Consider the following 15,528-nt stretch of genomic DNA (forward strand, 5'->3'; position numbering starts at 1 on the left):
TCTCTAATGAATTGATAGGTTGCATTCTCAGTGATGTCACTGGCCTCCAATGAATGGGTAGGTTGCATTATCAGTGATGTCACTGTTTTTTAATGAATGCAGAGGTGGCATTCCCAGTGATGTCACTGGCCTCTAATGAATGGATAGGTTGCATTCTCAGTGGCATCACTGGCCTCTAATGAATGGATAGGTTGCATTATCAGTGATATCACTGGCCTCTAATGAATGTATAGGTTGCATTATCAGTGATATCACTGGTCTCTAATGAATAGATTGATAGATAAGGCAATAGATAAGCAATAGATAGGTTGCCTTATCAGGGATGTCATCAGTCTCTAGTGAATGAATAGGGAGCATTCTCAGGGATATCACCGATCCATAGCAAATGTATAGGCAACATTCTCAGTGATGTCATTGGTCTCTATTGAATCGATAGGCTGCATTCTTAGTAATGTCATCAGTCTCTAGTGAATGTATATAGCCTGCTTTCTCAGTGATGTCACCGGTCTCTAGGGAATAGATAGGCTGCATTCTCAGCGAGATCACTGGTGCATAACAAATGATAGGCTGCATTCTCAGTGAGATCACTGGTGCATAACAGATGATAGGCTGCATTCTCACACCAGATAAAAATTAAAAAAATAAAATGTAAATTAAATAATCTTGGTTACAGTTCCCCAAAAACAATCATGCAATCATGCATGCTCCCAGGTAGCAGAGAATTCACACATCACTCTCCAGAACAGGAGCATGCATAAGACACAAATAACGACAGACACTCAAGACAAAACATGTGGACAGACTGATGACGAAGCAAAACAAAAAACAAAAAAACATTTAATGTATTAGTGGTTGAATATTCCTGAACAGATGGTTTGTGCAAACATGAGTATTTAGAAGATATTTGAGCTATGATGGTTACTTGTATTGATTCCACTGGTTCCTCATTCATCCAATGAAACAAAAAGTATTTCACTGTCACGTGTACAGGCATGGCAGCCGATCTGTGCACTGAACCAGCATTTTACCTAAAAACTAACTGTAGCAGCAGTACCATGATGGTACAAAAATAAATACTGGTTCATAAACCTTTTTGATGTCTATGCCCAACTCTGAAACAAACTGTGCTAAGAGAGAAGAGAAGAGATGCTGCCATTGATACGGATCTGAACTATGGCAGAGACTGGCTAAATTTAGATCCATATATGGGCAGGGTGATTGTACAGAAGTCGATCGGTAGATTCTGTACAACCGCCCTGTCCGATTTTTGCTGCTCGATCAGCGCTTTTGACTATAACCAGCAGTGCTGATCATTGTATTCGGATGGCGGGGAAGTCACTCCACTGTCAGACTACATTAGTTCAGTAGGGAGGATACTCAAAAGTGTGTGGATGGGGGAGTCGAGTCAGTTTGTTTTTTTTTTTGTTTAACCCACTGGTTGAACGAAAAAAAAAAAATGGATTCATGTATGGGCTGCCTAATAAATGGCTCATGTTAGCAAGACTGGTGTCAGATAAGGGCTCAGACTTCAAACAGCTCCCCAGCAGATGTTAATGAGACTTCCTGGAACTACGCTCTAATAATAAAGCACCTTCGAAGACCTATAACATCTCTGCAGACATTATCACTTGGGAAGCCTGCCTATCAACCCATTGTCTGCTCAATTATTATTTATGAGCACACATATTGCTGATATCATGGCCCAGTTAATGGACAAACGGAATACGTGGGCAATCTAAAAATGCCACCCACCAATCAACAAATGGCTTTAACAAGACAAACACAGGAAACCTGCAGGTTTTCCGTTTGGGGAGGGACGCTGGGAGGTAACCACATACCTGAAGTGCCTCTGTGTCCAAGTCTTGCCTCTTTACCTCCAGCTGAGTCAGATGCAATAACTCAGCTTCTATTAATAATATCTAGACAGAAGATGAAACAGGAGGGATTGGATAAATAAAATCTCACTCTTATAAGCTATCTAAGCTGCCGTAGCAAAGCCGGGGGGACAAAAGAGAGACATCTGCGGCAGCCAAAAGGTTCGTTTTTTGCTGTATTAAAAGGAAGTGCAGTACATGCATTGGATCTACATTGTACGCAGAAAACAAATCACATATATTAATAAGGAAGGCTACCAATAAACTGCCAAATGTGAAATTATTATGTTACTGTATTTTACAAGAGTTTTGAAATAATACGTTTTATGTAGAAAAACAAAACATAAAAAAATTAAATTCTGAAAAGCCTGAGAGTGGGTTAGATTCTCTATCAGGTGTTCTTTACGGCCTATGTCCTATTGGGGAGAATTGCACGTTCTTTATGTCCTGGTGACCACAGGTACTGACTGGTGCAAGTTGTATTTACCACCTCATTCTCTACAGTGCATTCTCCATACTGCATTCTATTAGGAGTTTACCAGGTAGGCCACTGATACTGATCAGTCCCTAAATAATTTTTTATAGAAAAATTTGTACAATGCATTTAAGAGAACAGGAAGTTCAGTTGACAGTAACTCCCTAGTAGTTACCGGAATAGGAAGTGAAAGTAAATCTTCCCAGTGAGGACACAGACAGCTTTAAAAACCTGACGTTGGTTCTAACCCTTCTCAAATCTGCTCAATATGTAAAACAGTTTGGAGTAGAGTTCCACTTTAAGAATGGAACAGAATCACAACTGCACTTAAAACTTAAGAATCCAGAAAAAAAATAATATGCATTTCATAAAAATTCCATGAAACCACAGAGGTTCACATGTCATACGAGTCAGGATTGGCAACTAAAAATTGAGTAAAGTAAGGACTGAAGAGCTATGAGGTCTTAGGCATTGTACTATCAGCAGACTCTTCTCCCTGGCAGGAGCTGCCGGGTCTTGAATTTATTGCAGCTGTGCAGGGCTCATAGCCATGTTGTTCAGCCACAGAGATCTGTGAATTACAAATTACATCTGCCATCACAGCAGTCATCAAGTAACAAAAGTACGGTGCTCGCCACACTTATAATTCATTGACACCTCCTTCAACTCTCTAACTGAAAGTCCATATCTTCGTACGAACCAGGAGCTTGAGGAAGAGTCTGCAGGAGCCTGGCATTACACGCACACAATCCAGGGTTTGCAGTTGCAATGCTTTGTAGGATAATTTGCATAAAAATAAAAAACATACTTTTTTCTGCAAATGTGGGTGCAATTATTATTATTTGGGGTTTTTTTTGGCAAAAGGTGGACTTTGAGCAGCATTTTCTCCGAAAAAAGTAAGCGTTCCTTTCTTATATTAAAGTTTATTTATCTATTCCAGCAAGATTATTAACACAACTTTGTCTCTCCTTTTGTTTACCAATAATCAAACCATACCAAGATTGAGGTTATTGATGGAGGTGGAATTTTGAATAGCTTTTACATGCTTTTTTTCAAAAACAAGAATATTTCCCAATGAGGTGTGTTCAAGATCTGAAAAACGTTCAGTAAATAACTTTTATTGCGAAGAGGCAGCTTTTATGGAGTAAGATAACTCTACAAAAATGATAATGTTGTGGATGGAGGCATTGCTAAAAGTACTGGATAAATCAAGACCGGAGGAGTGGCTATGAATTTAGTGTTAGTGTTACTAACCACACAACAGTAAAATCAGTCTGTATATGCAGTAAAGCATGCTATATGTTATACTCACTGTGGAACCTAAGGAGTTAATCCTCTGCATTGTGTAAAAGCTGTTTGATCCTGTCTCCTCTGATCCTCCCCTTCTTTTACTGTCCCCAATCCATCTACTGATAGAACAGAGCCTTGGAGGCACTCTGCACATGCTCTGTTTGGTGTGTATTGCTAGAGAGTTCAATTTATTTTTTGGGAGGGTGCATGTGATCAGCAAAGGGCCAATCAGCACTGACCAGACAGAATATCAGGGGTAGTGCAGCCTCATAGGACAGTCAGAGCAGAAAAAAAACTCCTCCTACAAGCTTTAACCAGACACTGATAGAAGTCAGTATACTGTTGATGAGAAAAGGTATTTAGCAGTTTATATTTACTAAAATATCTGCTGTGGGACACCAGATATAGTGAATGCAGGGTCCTGGGTTTAGTAACACTTTAAATTGGCTAAATGCTTATACGACGGTTTCTCACTCTTGATGTTCTCTATGCTACATATGAGGTGTCTCCTAGAGAAATATGGCAGCAAAGAGCAATGATAAAAAAAAAAGTAAAAAGCAACAGCCAGGCAGGGCAAGGAGGAGGCCGAATAACATGCTGAGATGTTGGCAAATGTGAGCATGGAGGAGCTTCCTATTTAGACACAATGCATACTGCAGCAGAGTGGAAATTGCACCAAGCAAAAACAGTACTCTAAAAAGGAAATCCAAACTGAGGAAGTATGGAGACTTCCATCACTGACCTCTACTTGTGAACATACTAGTTCTATCATGTTGAGACGTTAACTTCAGTACTGTCTGACTCACTAATCTGGAAAACTAATCAAAATCAGGAGTACTGACTTCACTTGATGCATGCTTATTCCAGGTCAGCAACTCAGATAGTTTGTAAACCAGAGACAACTAGAATTTTCAGTAGGTGACCCTCAATGGCAAATTCTGTTTCTCTTAATGCTGGTTTTCTTAAACATAAATCCACTTTTATGCAGAAGCCCCATTATCATGTTTGTTAAAAGGGTAATAGGTGATGTCTTGTAGCCACCAATGAACCATGATTTTCCAGCTACTCTAATCTGATGAAATGTGAGATGTAGCTGCCATGGATTACCATTCATTATCATTCTTTGTTCTGACATAATATATGGCAACAAGCAGCAGTGAAGTGATTAAAGCATACCCATTACACAAAAATGTAATTGGGAGGATGTTGGTGAGCTACTTTGTGTGTGGAACTAAGGTTAAAGCCTATAGTGCTAGACATTGGATCTCACCCTGCCTATCCATGCTGACTGGTTTGCCACACAGTCTCTCAGTATCTCACGAACAATTTCCATTCCTTCTTGATTAGTCCCTCTCAGATCACACCCACCTGTTCCCGTATCTGCCGATGCATTAAATCTTTCTTCAGCTGCAATGCCTCAAAGGCCACTTTCTGTATTTCTGACTGGAAAGAAAAAAGAGCATTATATACCATTAAAGGTTGCGTAGGCATAAAATTTAAGCTTGGGATTTAAAAAAAAAAAATGTTGACTTACCTATAAATTCTATATCTTATAAGTACAGTACAGGACACAGGCTAAGTTATTTATACACCGTGGGTTACAGACATGTACCTTCAGGTAACTGGCAAGGCTTTAGATGTCTGGGCATCATCCCTTTAACCCTACCGCACTCCATGAGTCCTCAGTCCTCACTGATTTAGTGTCCCAGAAACAAGGTCCAGTGCTGCAGAGTCACCCAGATTGCTCTGAGCTACAAGATGTTTATTGGGTACCTTGGTTGAATGGTACTGCCATGGAGGCTAGAATTCTTCTGAAGAATATTGTTGTGGGATGCCTCTTTTGGATCTCAATTCTTGAGCATGTGCTCTTAGAGAAAGAACTTTCTTTTCTGGGAGAGATACTTTTGCTTGGGATGTGTCCAGGACCAGATCCAAGTATTCCAAGCGAAGAGTAGGCTGAAGAGCAGAGTTGTTGAAATTGATTACTTAGCAAAAGATCTGGAGCATCTGACTGATCTTGTGGACATTTTCTGATTGCTAGAAGGGAGATGAGTACTTTAGAAGAAGGGTGTAGATAACCTGTGACTTGGATACCCTGAGTTCTGAGAAGGGCAAGCAGAGGTGGTGCTAAGACCTTTGTGAACACTCTGGGTATAGAGCAGGGGTGGGCAACCTTAGAGAGGTGGAGATCTACCTGAGCAACATGGAAGGATTCAAGATCAACGGGCACAGTGTTTTTCAACGTCACCTGTTTTAAACCTACAATTGCCGTACTACCGCTCCACAATTGCATGCAATGCACAGCGAATATACATATTGCCTCCTCACAGCCTGTGAAACATGCTCCTTCAGAGAGAAGCAGTGCTTGCTACACTTGTGAATAAGGGCTCATTTACACATGAGGCTGGCGTGGTGGTAAAACCCTGCAGCTGAACTGCGGTTTTACCTCCCCCAGTCCCAACCCCCTTTAGCTGCAGAGGCCGCAGCCAAGGAAGCAGCAGGAATTATACAAGGTCACTTTGGGCGGGCACTACCGCCCGCTGATCACAGCCTATTCAAGTGAATAGGGCCACTCTGCAAGCATGCTAGTGCAGGGTCCAGGGAGTTGAAGCAGGTGGTAAGCAGGTGATGCAATGCCTCCTCATCATCTGCTTTAACCCCTTAGTTGTACTGTACAAGGTTGCAGGGCATTTGCAGAGCTGCCCTATTCACATGAATGGGTCACGCTTTATGCTATATGTGCCAAGCATGAAAGGGCGTATGATTCTTGCTGCAGCCTTGGCATATGTACACCCCTGGCCGCTGTAGCTAAAGGGGGTGTGGTGGTGGAGTGGGGTGGGTAAAAACATGGCTCAAATTTGGGGTTTTATACCCCCCCCATCAAACAGCAAGTGTAAATGAGCCCTTACTGTCCTGAGCCCCATATAATAGTTGCTTGCTCTGTCATTGATGGCACCAGTTCAGTATGGTTTGTAGGTTTCACACTGACCTGAACAAGATAATACAGGAGAAGAGTCCACTGTCAATCTGCACAAATCGCTGCTCAGTGTGTTTTGCAGCAGTTGCTGCTGGTTTTGCTCTGCTCCTACTAAGGCAGGGAGAGAGGCGGAGTGCAATTGATATCACTTCGCTGAGGATCGCAGCCGGAACTACAGAAGCTGCATCAGATGATGTGGCCGCCTGCTCTCTCCTATTGCTTCATATAGTGACTCCTCTGTGTTTGAGGTTCTGCAGAGGGCGAGTCAACAAGCCAAGGGCGTGCTCTACCAGTCATCTGCCCAGGATCTACTGGTAGATAGCGATCAATGGGTTATAGATAGGCCAAAAGGCCAGTGTGACAAACTAGAAGTGATTGTCTGCCACTGTGAAGTGCGGAAAGTGCTGATGAGGTGGGTAAATGGGAACATGCTCATAGGCATCTTGGATGTACATGGATGCCATATATTCTCCCTCAGAGAGGCAATTACTGACCTTGCAAATTCCATGCAAAGTTTTGGAAATTAAGGAATTTGTTGAGGGATTTTAAGTCCAGAATAGGATGAATACCTTTGTTGGGCTTTGGTACCATTAACAGGCTTGTATAACAGCTTTAAAGTGTCTTGTGGTGGTACTGACACAACAACCCCCTGGGACAAGAGAAGGTTCAGGGCATTATGCAAATCTAACGTTCGTCTGCAATTATTGGTTGATCTGAAAGAATAAAGGAGTGAGAGGGTTGCATTTTAAACTACATTTTGAACCCCTTTGAAACTATCAATATAACCCACAGGTCTACAGATGTTTGTGACTCAGAGAGAGGCAAAAATGTAACAGATGTCCCACCGAAACGTAGGAGTGAAGGTGCCCTTTCACTGTTAAGAAGGCTTCGGGGAAGGCTTGGTAAACTTCTGGGACAACTCTGGAAATTTGTTTCATGAAATGTTTGACATTTCAAACATTGAGATGTTTCTTTATGACAGAGATTGCAGGATCAACCACAGGAATAGCTAATTTCTTGCAAAATCTTTTTCCACTGGAGCTAAGTTCAACTGAGATTTGGGGAGGAGAGTGAGAAAACTGGAGTGATCCAGGCATCAAAGACTGCACATACTTTCTGTTCATAAACAGGGAATGTTGTACAGGTTTTTGCTGGTCAATTTTGTACCCAAAGGGGCATGGCAAGATGGAGAGGAGTCAGACTGAACAATGCCAAGGCTCTTGCAAACAGAGGCAATGAGCTTTTAAATGTTAGCAAGCATGTTGCGTGAAGCTCCCTCTTCAATGTAGTGACAATCTGAGGAAGAAAAATCTTCCGCAACTTCTTCCGACACTGCCTCAATATCATCTGCATTCCCTTCTGCGTGTGCATCCTCTGGGATCAGCATATTAGAATCCTACGGAGGTTGAGAAACAGGAGTAAAAGAGGTGTGGTGTTTTGGCCTTGGACGAAGATGGCTGTATTAAGTCTGTAATCTGTTAGTGAAAATGTGACATAGATGCAGAGAATTCTGCTTTAGTCAAATAGGCTGCTTATTGCATGCCTGAAATTGCAACAGTGCAAGAGAAAGAGTCACTCTGAGGTTGAGTGTTGTGCAGGCCTTTGGCAGAGTGAATGTAAGTCTGAGATTTTGCATTGACTCCCACTCACCTGGACTTCATCAAAGCTACAAGTGAGGGTATGAGCTAATTGGTTGAAATCCATACCAGGACTGCTACCTGTGCACACTGGGGAGATTTAATGTTTACCTATTTGTCACATACAGACAACCTTCTATTCACATAAATCTACTCCCTCCTTGGCAGTGAATATTAGCTGGTTTTGTCATTTTTCTAGGACATTATGCATGCATGTGTGGTGTGTGAGTGCAGCTGCGTTATTTTATTAAACGTTGTCTTTTTAATCACAATGGTGGAGGTGATGGCGGAACATTTTAAGCCTGGTTTTTGTTATTTTAACATTTTGTAATAAAGATCCCATGATGTAAGCTGCCTGGCCCTTACTGAAACATCCCTATTGCGGTTCTCATCCCCAAATTTCTTAAAGCATTTGTTAACCCCCAAAAAACAAACAAAAAAACAGATCCTGTTCCCTTAAAGCAGGTTATACAGCACAGTGCCTGTGCTGTGTCATTTAGCCCCCTGTATCACCGAAAAACCTGGCTGATCCTGCCCGGCTATACCCTCCCCCCTGTAAACTGACTATGGTATATCATGGCTGCTGAGCCCTGACACCATGGATAGTTTACATGCCTCCATCATCTGCAGCTTTGCTCTGTCCTTCTTGGTCCTCTCCCTCCTCCCCTCCCTGCCTGTCTGCTCCGTGTCAGTGTCCACCCCCCTCCGCTCCTGCTGCTCTCATATTTAATATAAAATCATCCCATCCCATCCCCTCTGTAATATAATAATAAGTGTCCCTGTGCCTGTGTTATATAAAAAATATGCCGATCTGTACCTATATCACAGCGGCTCCCGGCGATCAGGTGACTCCTCGGCTCACTGTCACCTCTCTTCCCCAGCTGACGTCAGCGGGAGTGCTCGGCCCAGCCCGCTGGAGCTGTCAGCTGGGTAGAGGAGAGCCGAGAAGTCAAGTGATCGATGGGAGCCGCTATGATATAGGGACAGATCAGCATATTTTTTATAGAACACAGGCACAGGGACACTTATTGTTTTATTACAGAGGGGATGAGATTTTATATCAGTGGCTTAACAGCCACTTTAAGTGAGGGTATTCTCCTGAGTGTGGGGAGTATAGGGTAAATGTGTCCATAAGGAGTATGCATTAACCCAGGTGTGGACCATCCTGTAACAAATTCTTGTGGTGAAAGGAAGCACCTTAGTAAATTATAAGAGCTCTAGACAGAAGTGGCAGTAAAATGTTTGAGTAGTGTTGTGATGTAACACCTGGTCATCCACTTGAGACTAAGCTCTGTGGTTGAGTTTAAGCTCCTAGTTTGAAAAGTGTATACTGCGAGGTGAATACATTCATCTGTTGTACCTGTCCACAACGCTGGACTATATACAAAGTCCAGGCTTCACCCATTATAATCATGGACCACGACCCTGGACTTGTATAGCACCCTGCGGCTAACTCAGTGCGCAGCACTGCAGTATAAATATTAGCAGTATAATATTACAGGCCATTCCTATAGCGAGGGGTCCAGGTACAGCTTCCAAGGTTTTACTGAAGTGGTGCCCATCTGGATACACTGCTTCTATGTTGGCATTAGAAGACAGTGAGGGGTTGACTGAAGAATTCAAAGATAAAATAAAAAGAGAAAATAATCACCTTCAGACACTAGCACAAAACTGAGGACTCAAGAGTGGGACAGAGGGAAGGCACCCAAGGGGTGTGTCCTTTAAAGTTTTGCCAGTGTCCAATCGCCTGAAGGTACACACCCATAACTCACTGTGTATGGATAAGCACATCAAAAATTGTGAAAGGGTAATGTGTCTGTACTGTATGATCAAGATATATTTTAGCTGTTGGGTAAAATGGGGCATTTAAACCCACTGTCTTTCAACTATTCAGGATGTTTGGCAGAGATTTTGCTGCTGTAGTTTTCAAAGGATACGAGAATTGCAGTGGATAACTCAGCCATGCAGCATCTACCCATAAACCAAATATAGGTTTAGTTGAAAGTCCCTTTAAACAGTGCTTGTCCACAAAATAAACAAATAGAACCATATTGGGGGGATTAATTTATACTTACAAAGTTTCATCCTAACAGTTTGCCAGTGAATCATCAAGACATAACGCCTCATGCCTTGGTGATGTTACCAGCAAACAGGTAGAAGTTTCATATATTTTTCAAATATTGCTACACTTTAAAATGGATCTCTTTATTACATACTTGGGCAAGTATAGCCTGAAGCCCAGCCAAAAAAAAATATGTTAGTTTGTTTTCACTAGCTCCAAGGAAATTGCCATATTGAATTCAGGTTCAGGCCTACAGAGGAGACAGGTACACTCTAAAGGACATTCTACGCATACCTCCTGAAGGATCTGGCTGATGATCTTACTCTGATCCAGCTGCTGCCATGACTGGATTTCCTGAAGCTTGCGATCCATTCCTGCCAGGCTGTCAACGAAAAGATCAAAGTACTAAATGAAAATTACTGTAACCTATTATGTGTTGCATCCTGAAGAAGCGCTAGTAGTGAAATACAGCTTAAAGTACATGTAAAACCTTAACCTTAAAACCTTAAGTATAAACATAGCCTAATGCTAAAAACGGAAAATTGTATACTCACCTTTCCGTAATTTTCCTTTCCTGTCGTATCTTCATGGCAGCATACACTTTGGGTTGTGACTCCGCCCCTCACAACCTGATAGGACCACATAGCTATAAGTTGTAAAGATGGCCCCCACCCCAGTATTCTCCGTATATATCACCTTTAGACGGGTGGGAGATTGTATGCTGCCATGAAGATACGACAGGAAAGGAAAATTACGGAAAGGTGAGTATACAATTTTCCGTTTTCCTGTCGCATCATGGCAGCATACACTTTGGGGAGTAACTCGCAAAGACTGGGTGGGAATTCAAACTAAGTTTATTAACAAAGAATAGAAGAATTGGCCTGGATAACGGATCTTCCGAAATCCACTGTGGATAAGCAGGCGGAATCCACCTTGTAATGGGACATAAAGGTGTTTCTGGAAGACCAGGTGGCCGCTCTGAAAATTGTCTCCGCCGAGACTCTACAATATGCCGCCCAGGAGGTTGCCACTGCCCTGGTGGAGTGTGCCCTTAAGCCCTCAGGTACTTGATGACTACTCAATGAATAGGCCTTTTTGATGGTCTTCACCAGCCATGACGCAATGGTGCGTGAGGATGCCGCTTGACCTCTCCTGAATCCATGTGGAATGATTAGGAGGCTTTCCGTTTTCCTGATGGATCTGGTAGCTGAGAGATACCTCAGGACATTATCCTTGACATCCAGTGGGTGAGGATCGCCCTGTTCCTTAGTGAGTACTGGAAGCTTAATCTCCTGGTTGAAGTGAAAGGATGAGGATACCTTGGGGATGAACCGGTCCGAAGGTCTTAAGACTAATCTCTCTGGAAATACAACCAGATATGGATCACTGACCATTAAAGTTTGCATCTCTGACACCCTCTTAGCCGATGTTATGGCTATCAGGAATGAGATTTTCAATGTCAGATCCCACAAGGATATGCTCTCATTAGGAAAGAAGGGCTCCGTAGATAGGGCTTCCAGTACGACCGAGAGGTCCCAGACTGGGAAGGAAGGTTTCCTAGGAGGCCTCAACTTCAGACAGGCCCGCTGGAACAGGACCGCAAGGGGATCTTGTGCCCATCTGATTCCTGTCAAGGCGGACAGGGCCGAGACTTGCACCTTCAGGGTACTTGATCTAAGACCTTTCTCTAGGCCTAGCTGAAGGAACTCCAGGACTTGGTGAGGATGGTGAGGATGAGTTCCAAACTTGCTGTTGAGCGAAGGCGATAAACTTCTCCCAGACTCGTCTATACGTGCTATTCGTAGTAGGCCTCCTGGCCTGGAGTAGGTTATCTACCACCCTCCGGGAACAGCCTTGCCCTAGGTACCTAGCCCTTTCAGCCTCCAGGCCATTAAGTGTAGCTTCTCCGGGTTCGGGTGAAGAAGGTGACCCTGGGAGAGTAGGTCTGGTGACAACGGAAGGGGCAGGGGATCTGCCGTATTCAGCATCAGGGTGGTAAACCATGGCCTCCTCGGCCAGAAGGGAATCACTGCCACCACCAGTGCTGATGACTCCTTGAGTCTCAAGAGAAACCTCGCTATAAGTGGAGTTGGAGGGAAGATGTATCCTAGATGAAAATTCCAGGGGTGCAGGAGACAATCCGTCCCCTCTGCCGAAGGGAATGGTATCCTGGATAGGAATCTCTGGCACTTCGCATTCTCCAGTGTTGCAGCCAGGTCTATCTCTGGTGAACCCCAAGTCCGGGATTTGAGAGCATAGGCCTGTGAGCTCAGAGACCACTCGTGGTTGGAGGTGAAATTCCTGCTCAGCGAGTCGGCCAACACATTCTGGACTCCTGGTACATAAACTGCCCTTAAACTTGACAGGTTCAGCTGTGCCCATTCTAGGACAGGACGGACCTCCTGCATCATGGACCTGCTTCTGGTGCCCCCCTGCCTGTTGATATAGGCAATTGCAACTTTGTTGTCCATCCTCAGGAGGACATGCTTCTCCCTCAAGAGGGAACTGAAGGACAGGAGGGCCTGAAATGCTGCTCTCATCTCCAACACATTCGACACTGAATCCTGCATCCTGAATGGCCAACGCCCTTGAGCCGCGTATTCCTGATAGTGGGCTCCCCACCCCTGCAGACTGGCATCTGAGGTCACCGTCTCCTGGTGAGGAGTGACTATGTGTTCGCACCTTCTCAAGTTGCGAGGTCGTGTCCACCACAGCAACGACTGCTTCACTTCCTGAGAGATGTAGATAGACTGGGACATTGAGATACCGTTCCATTGGCGCAGGAAGGAAATTTGGAAAGGCCTCAAGTTCCACTGCACCCACTGGACCATCGGAATGGTAGATGCTAAGGAGCCCAGGATGCTGAGGCATGCTCTGACCGGTAGCCTCTTAGCCGAGATGGCCTTCTTCACCTTCTGAATTAGGGGAGGAATCTTTCCTCTTGGAAGCTCTACCGTGTTCTCCCTTGTGTCTAGCTCGGCCCCCAAAAAGACCATTCTCTGAGTGGGATGGATACTGCTCTTCCTCCAGTTTATCAGCCACCCTAGGGACTGTAAGGTGGAGACGAGGATTTCTCGATGCTGGATGAGCGACTGCTTGTTGTCCGAGAGGAGCAGGATGTCGCCAGGTAATGGTGGACCCTCAATCCTCTCTCTCTCAGGTGGGCTATCACGGGCAGTAGGACCTTTGTGAATGTCCTGGGTGCAGTGGAGATCCCGAACGGGAGACTTCAAAACTGGAAGTGCCAGTTGTTTACAGTGAAACGAAGGAATCTTTGGAACTCTGCATGGATAGGGATATGCAGGTATGCGTCCTGAAGATCGATTGAAAGCATCCAATCCCCCCGTTGTATTGCTTGGAGGATTGATTGTAGGCTTTCCATCCTAAACGTTTCTACCCGGATTGACCGGTTGATGTTTTTTAGGTCCAGGACAGGGCGGAAATCCCGTGACTTATTTTTTACCAGGAAGAGTGGGGAATAGAAACCCTGCCCTCTTTGAGATGGAGGGACCTCCACTATTGCTTGCTTCCGCAGCAGATCCTGGATGTACTGTACCAGGGACAGCCTTTTTCCTCTGGAAGGAGGGAGCTTGGTTGCGCAGAAGTGACCCCTTGGGGGGCGGTTTTTGAACGACCACCTGTGCCCGACCCAAATGGTGGACACTGTCCAAGGGTCCTTTATCAAATCCGCCCAGACCAACTTGAATCCTGTGAGCCTGGCACCCACTATCGCTGGTTGGGCGGGCGTACCTTCAAAAAGGTTTCTGCCCATTGGAGGCAGGGGTTTTGGTTTTTTGGAATTTTAGGAAGGACGTCTGAGGGTTCTTCCAAGTTCTCCTGTACTCCTTCCCAGGTCTATAAGATCTTGCATCCCTATATCTGTCCGGGAGATTGCGCTTAAAGGGGGGTGCTTTTTGTTGCTTTGGCCTCCTGTCTGAAGGGATGAGACCTGACTTCCCGCCTGTCACCTTGGAAATTGCTGTATCCAGCTTTGCACCAAAGAGGTTTACCCCATCATATGGAATCCGGCACCAGTTAGATTTTGAGGCAGGGTCGGCTTAAGCCATAACGCCCTTCTGGCCATTACAGTGGCTAACATGGATCTTGAAGCGGACCTGATGGTATCTACGGAAGCTTCTGCCACAAAGTCCCCTGCAAGGCTGAGTTCCTGTAGGGCTTTAATGATCTGGTCTTGATCTGCGCCCTCGGCAACGAGTTTTGCGGTGCTTGATGACCAACCTGAAATAGCTCTTCGGACGGCGGCCAGTGCCACCGCTGGTCTGCAGGCCCCTCCTGCGAAGGTGTAGGCCCTCTTAAGGTCTGTATCTACCTTCCTGTCCAATACATCTCTGAATGTCACTGCGCCCTCAATGGGGAGCGTCACGTGCCTGGCTAGGCGCATCAAAGAAGCGTCTACCACCGGAGAGGAAACCAAGGTAGACACCTTGGGCTCCTTCAGAGGGTACAACTTAGCGAGTCTGTTGGAAAGACTAATTTTCTTCTCCGGATTCTGCCATTCCTTTTTAATAAGCTCATCTAGCTCTTCTATAAATGGGAAGGCTTCAGGCATTTCTTGAGGTTCGGAAAATATTTTCTCTGTTTCTGCTGTACCTCCTCGGGTTCCTCCCAGCTAATCGCTTCCTTGACCGACTTTACAAAGGGTCCTATGAGCGAGAAATCAAACCCAGCTGACGCCTCCGGCTCTTCATCATCCGACGGGAATTCTTGTTCCCTTGACGTGCTGGGATGAGATGGTGAGGTGCTTTGGGCTGTAGCCTCCGCATGTGGAGTTGAGACATGCAGAGCAGGGACCCCGGCAGGTTCTATAGTGACCAGCTCTTTCTCCCTGGTGGCTTCATCCATACATCTGCGGCAGGCCAATTTGTCTGGAAGGGCCGTGGCCCCGCATACCCAGCAAGCATTCCCCGCTGGACGGGAAGGATGAGCAGAAGACTGACGCCTACGAGCAGGGGATCTTCTGTAATGGGAATGTCTGTGCCTGGAGTAGGAACGGCTCCTCCTACAGCTTCCTCTGTGCGCTGAGCGACTTCGCCTATGACTGGAGCGGCTTCTCCTGCGTAAGGTCTCCCTTCTTGATTTTGACGACCTTGATGACCTGGTAGGGCTGACCAATTAGGTAGCATTAGCACGATCCTGCTCTCTTTTTCAATCTTCACTACTTACCATGAACACCCCTCCCCCTTACCTATTGG

The 15,528-nt window shown here is 44.9% G+C and overlaps 1 protein-coding gene across 3 annotated transcripts in view; it reads right to left on the minus strand.

Annotated features, from left to right (window-relative positions):
• Positions 1-15,528, minus strand: part of LRSAM1 (leucine rich repeat and sterile alpha motif containing 1) — a 145,624-nt gene that overhangs the window by 35,451 nt on the left and 94,645 nt on the right. For 2 of the 3 annotated variants that reach the window (XM_073599856.1, XM_073599855.1), the window contains exons 17-19: positions 10,610-10,697; positions 5,008-5,082; positions 1,839-1,919 (exon numbers count right to left, since the gene is read on the minus strand). In XM_073599856.1, the coding sequence (XP_073455957.1) occupies positions 1,839-1,919; positions 5,008-5,082; positions 10,610-10,697 (244 nt within the window). The remainder of the gene's footprint in view (positions 1-1,838; positions 1,920-5,007; positions 5,083-10,609; positions 10,698-15,528) is intronic. The other variant, XM_073599857.1, reaches the window with a different exon arrangement.

The sequence above is a fragment of the Aquarana catesbeiana genome, linkage group LG09 (assembly GCF_042186555.1).
Source record: "Aquarana catesbeiana isolate 2022-GZ linkage group LG09, ASM4218655v1, whole genome shotgun sequence".
Lineage (NCBI taxonomy): Eukaryota > Metazoa > Chordata > Amphibia > Anura > Ranidae > Aquarana > Aquarana catesbeiana.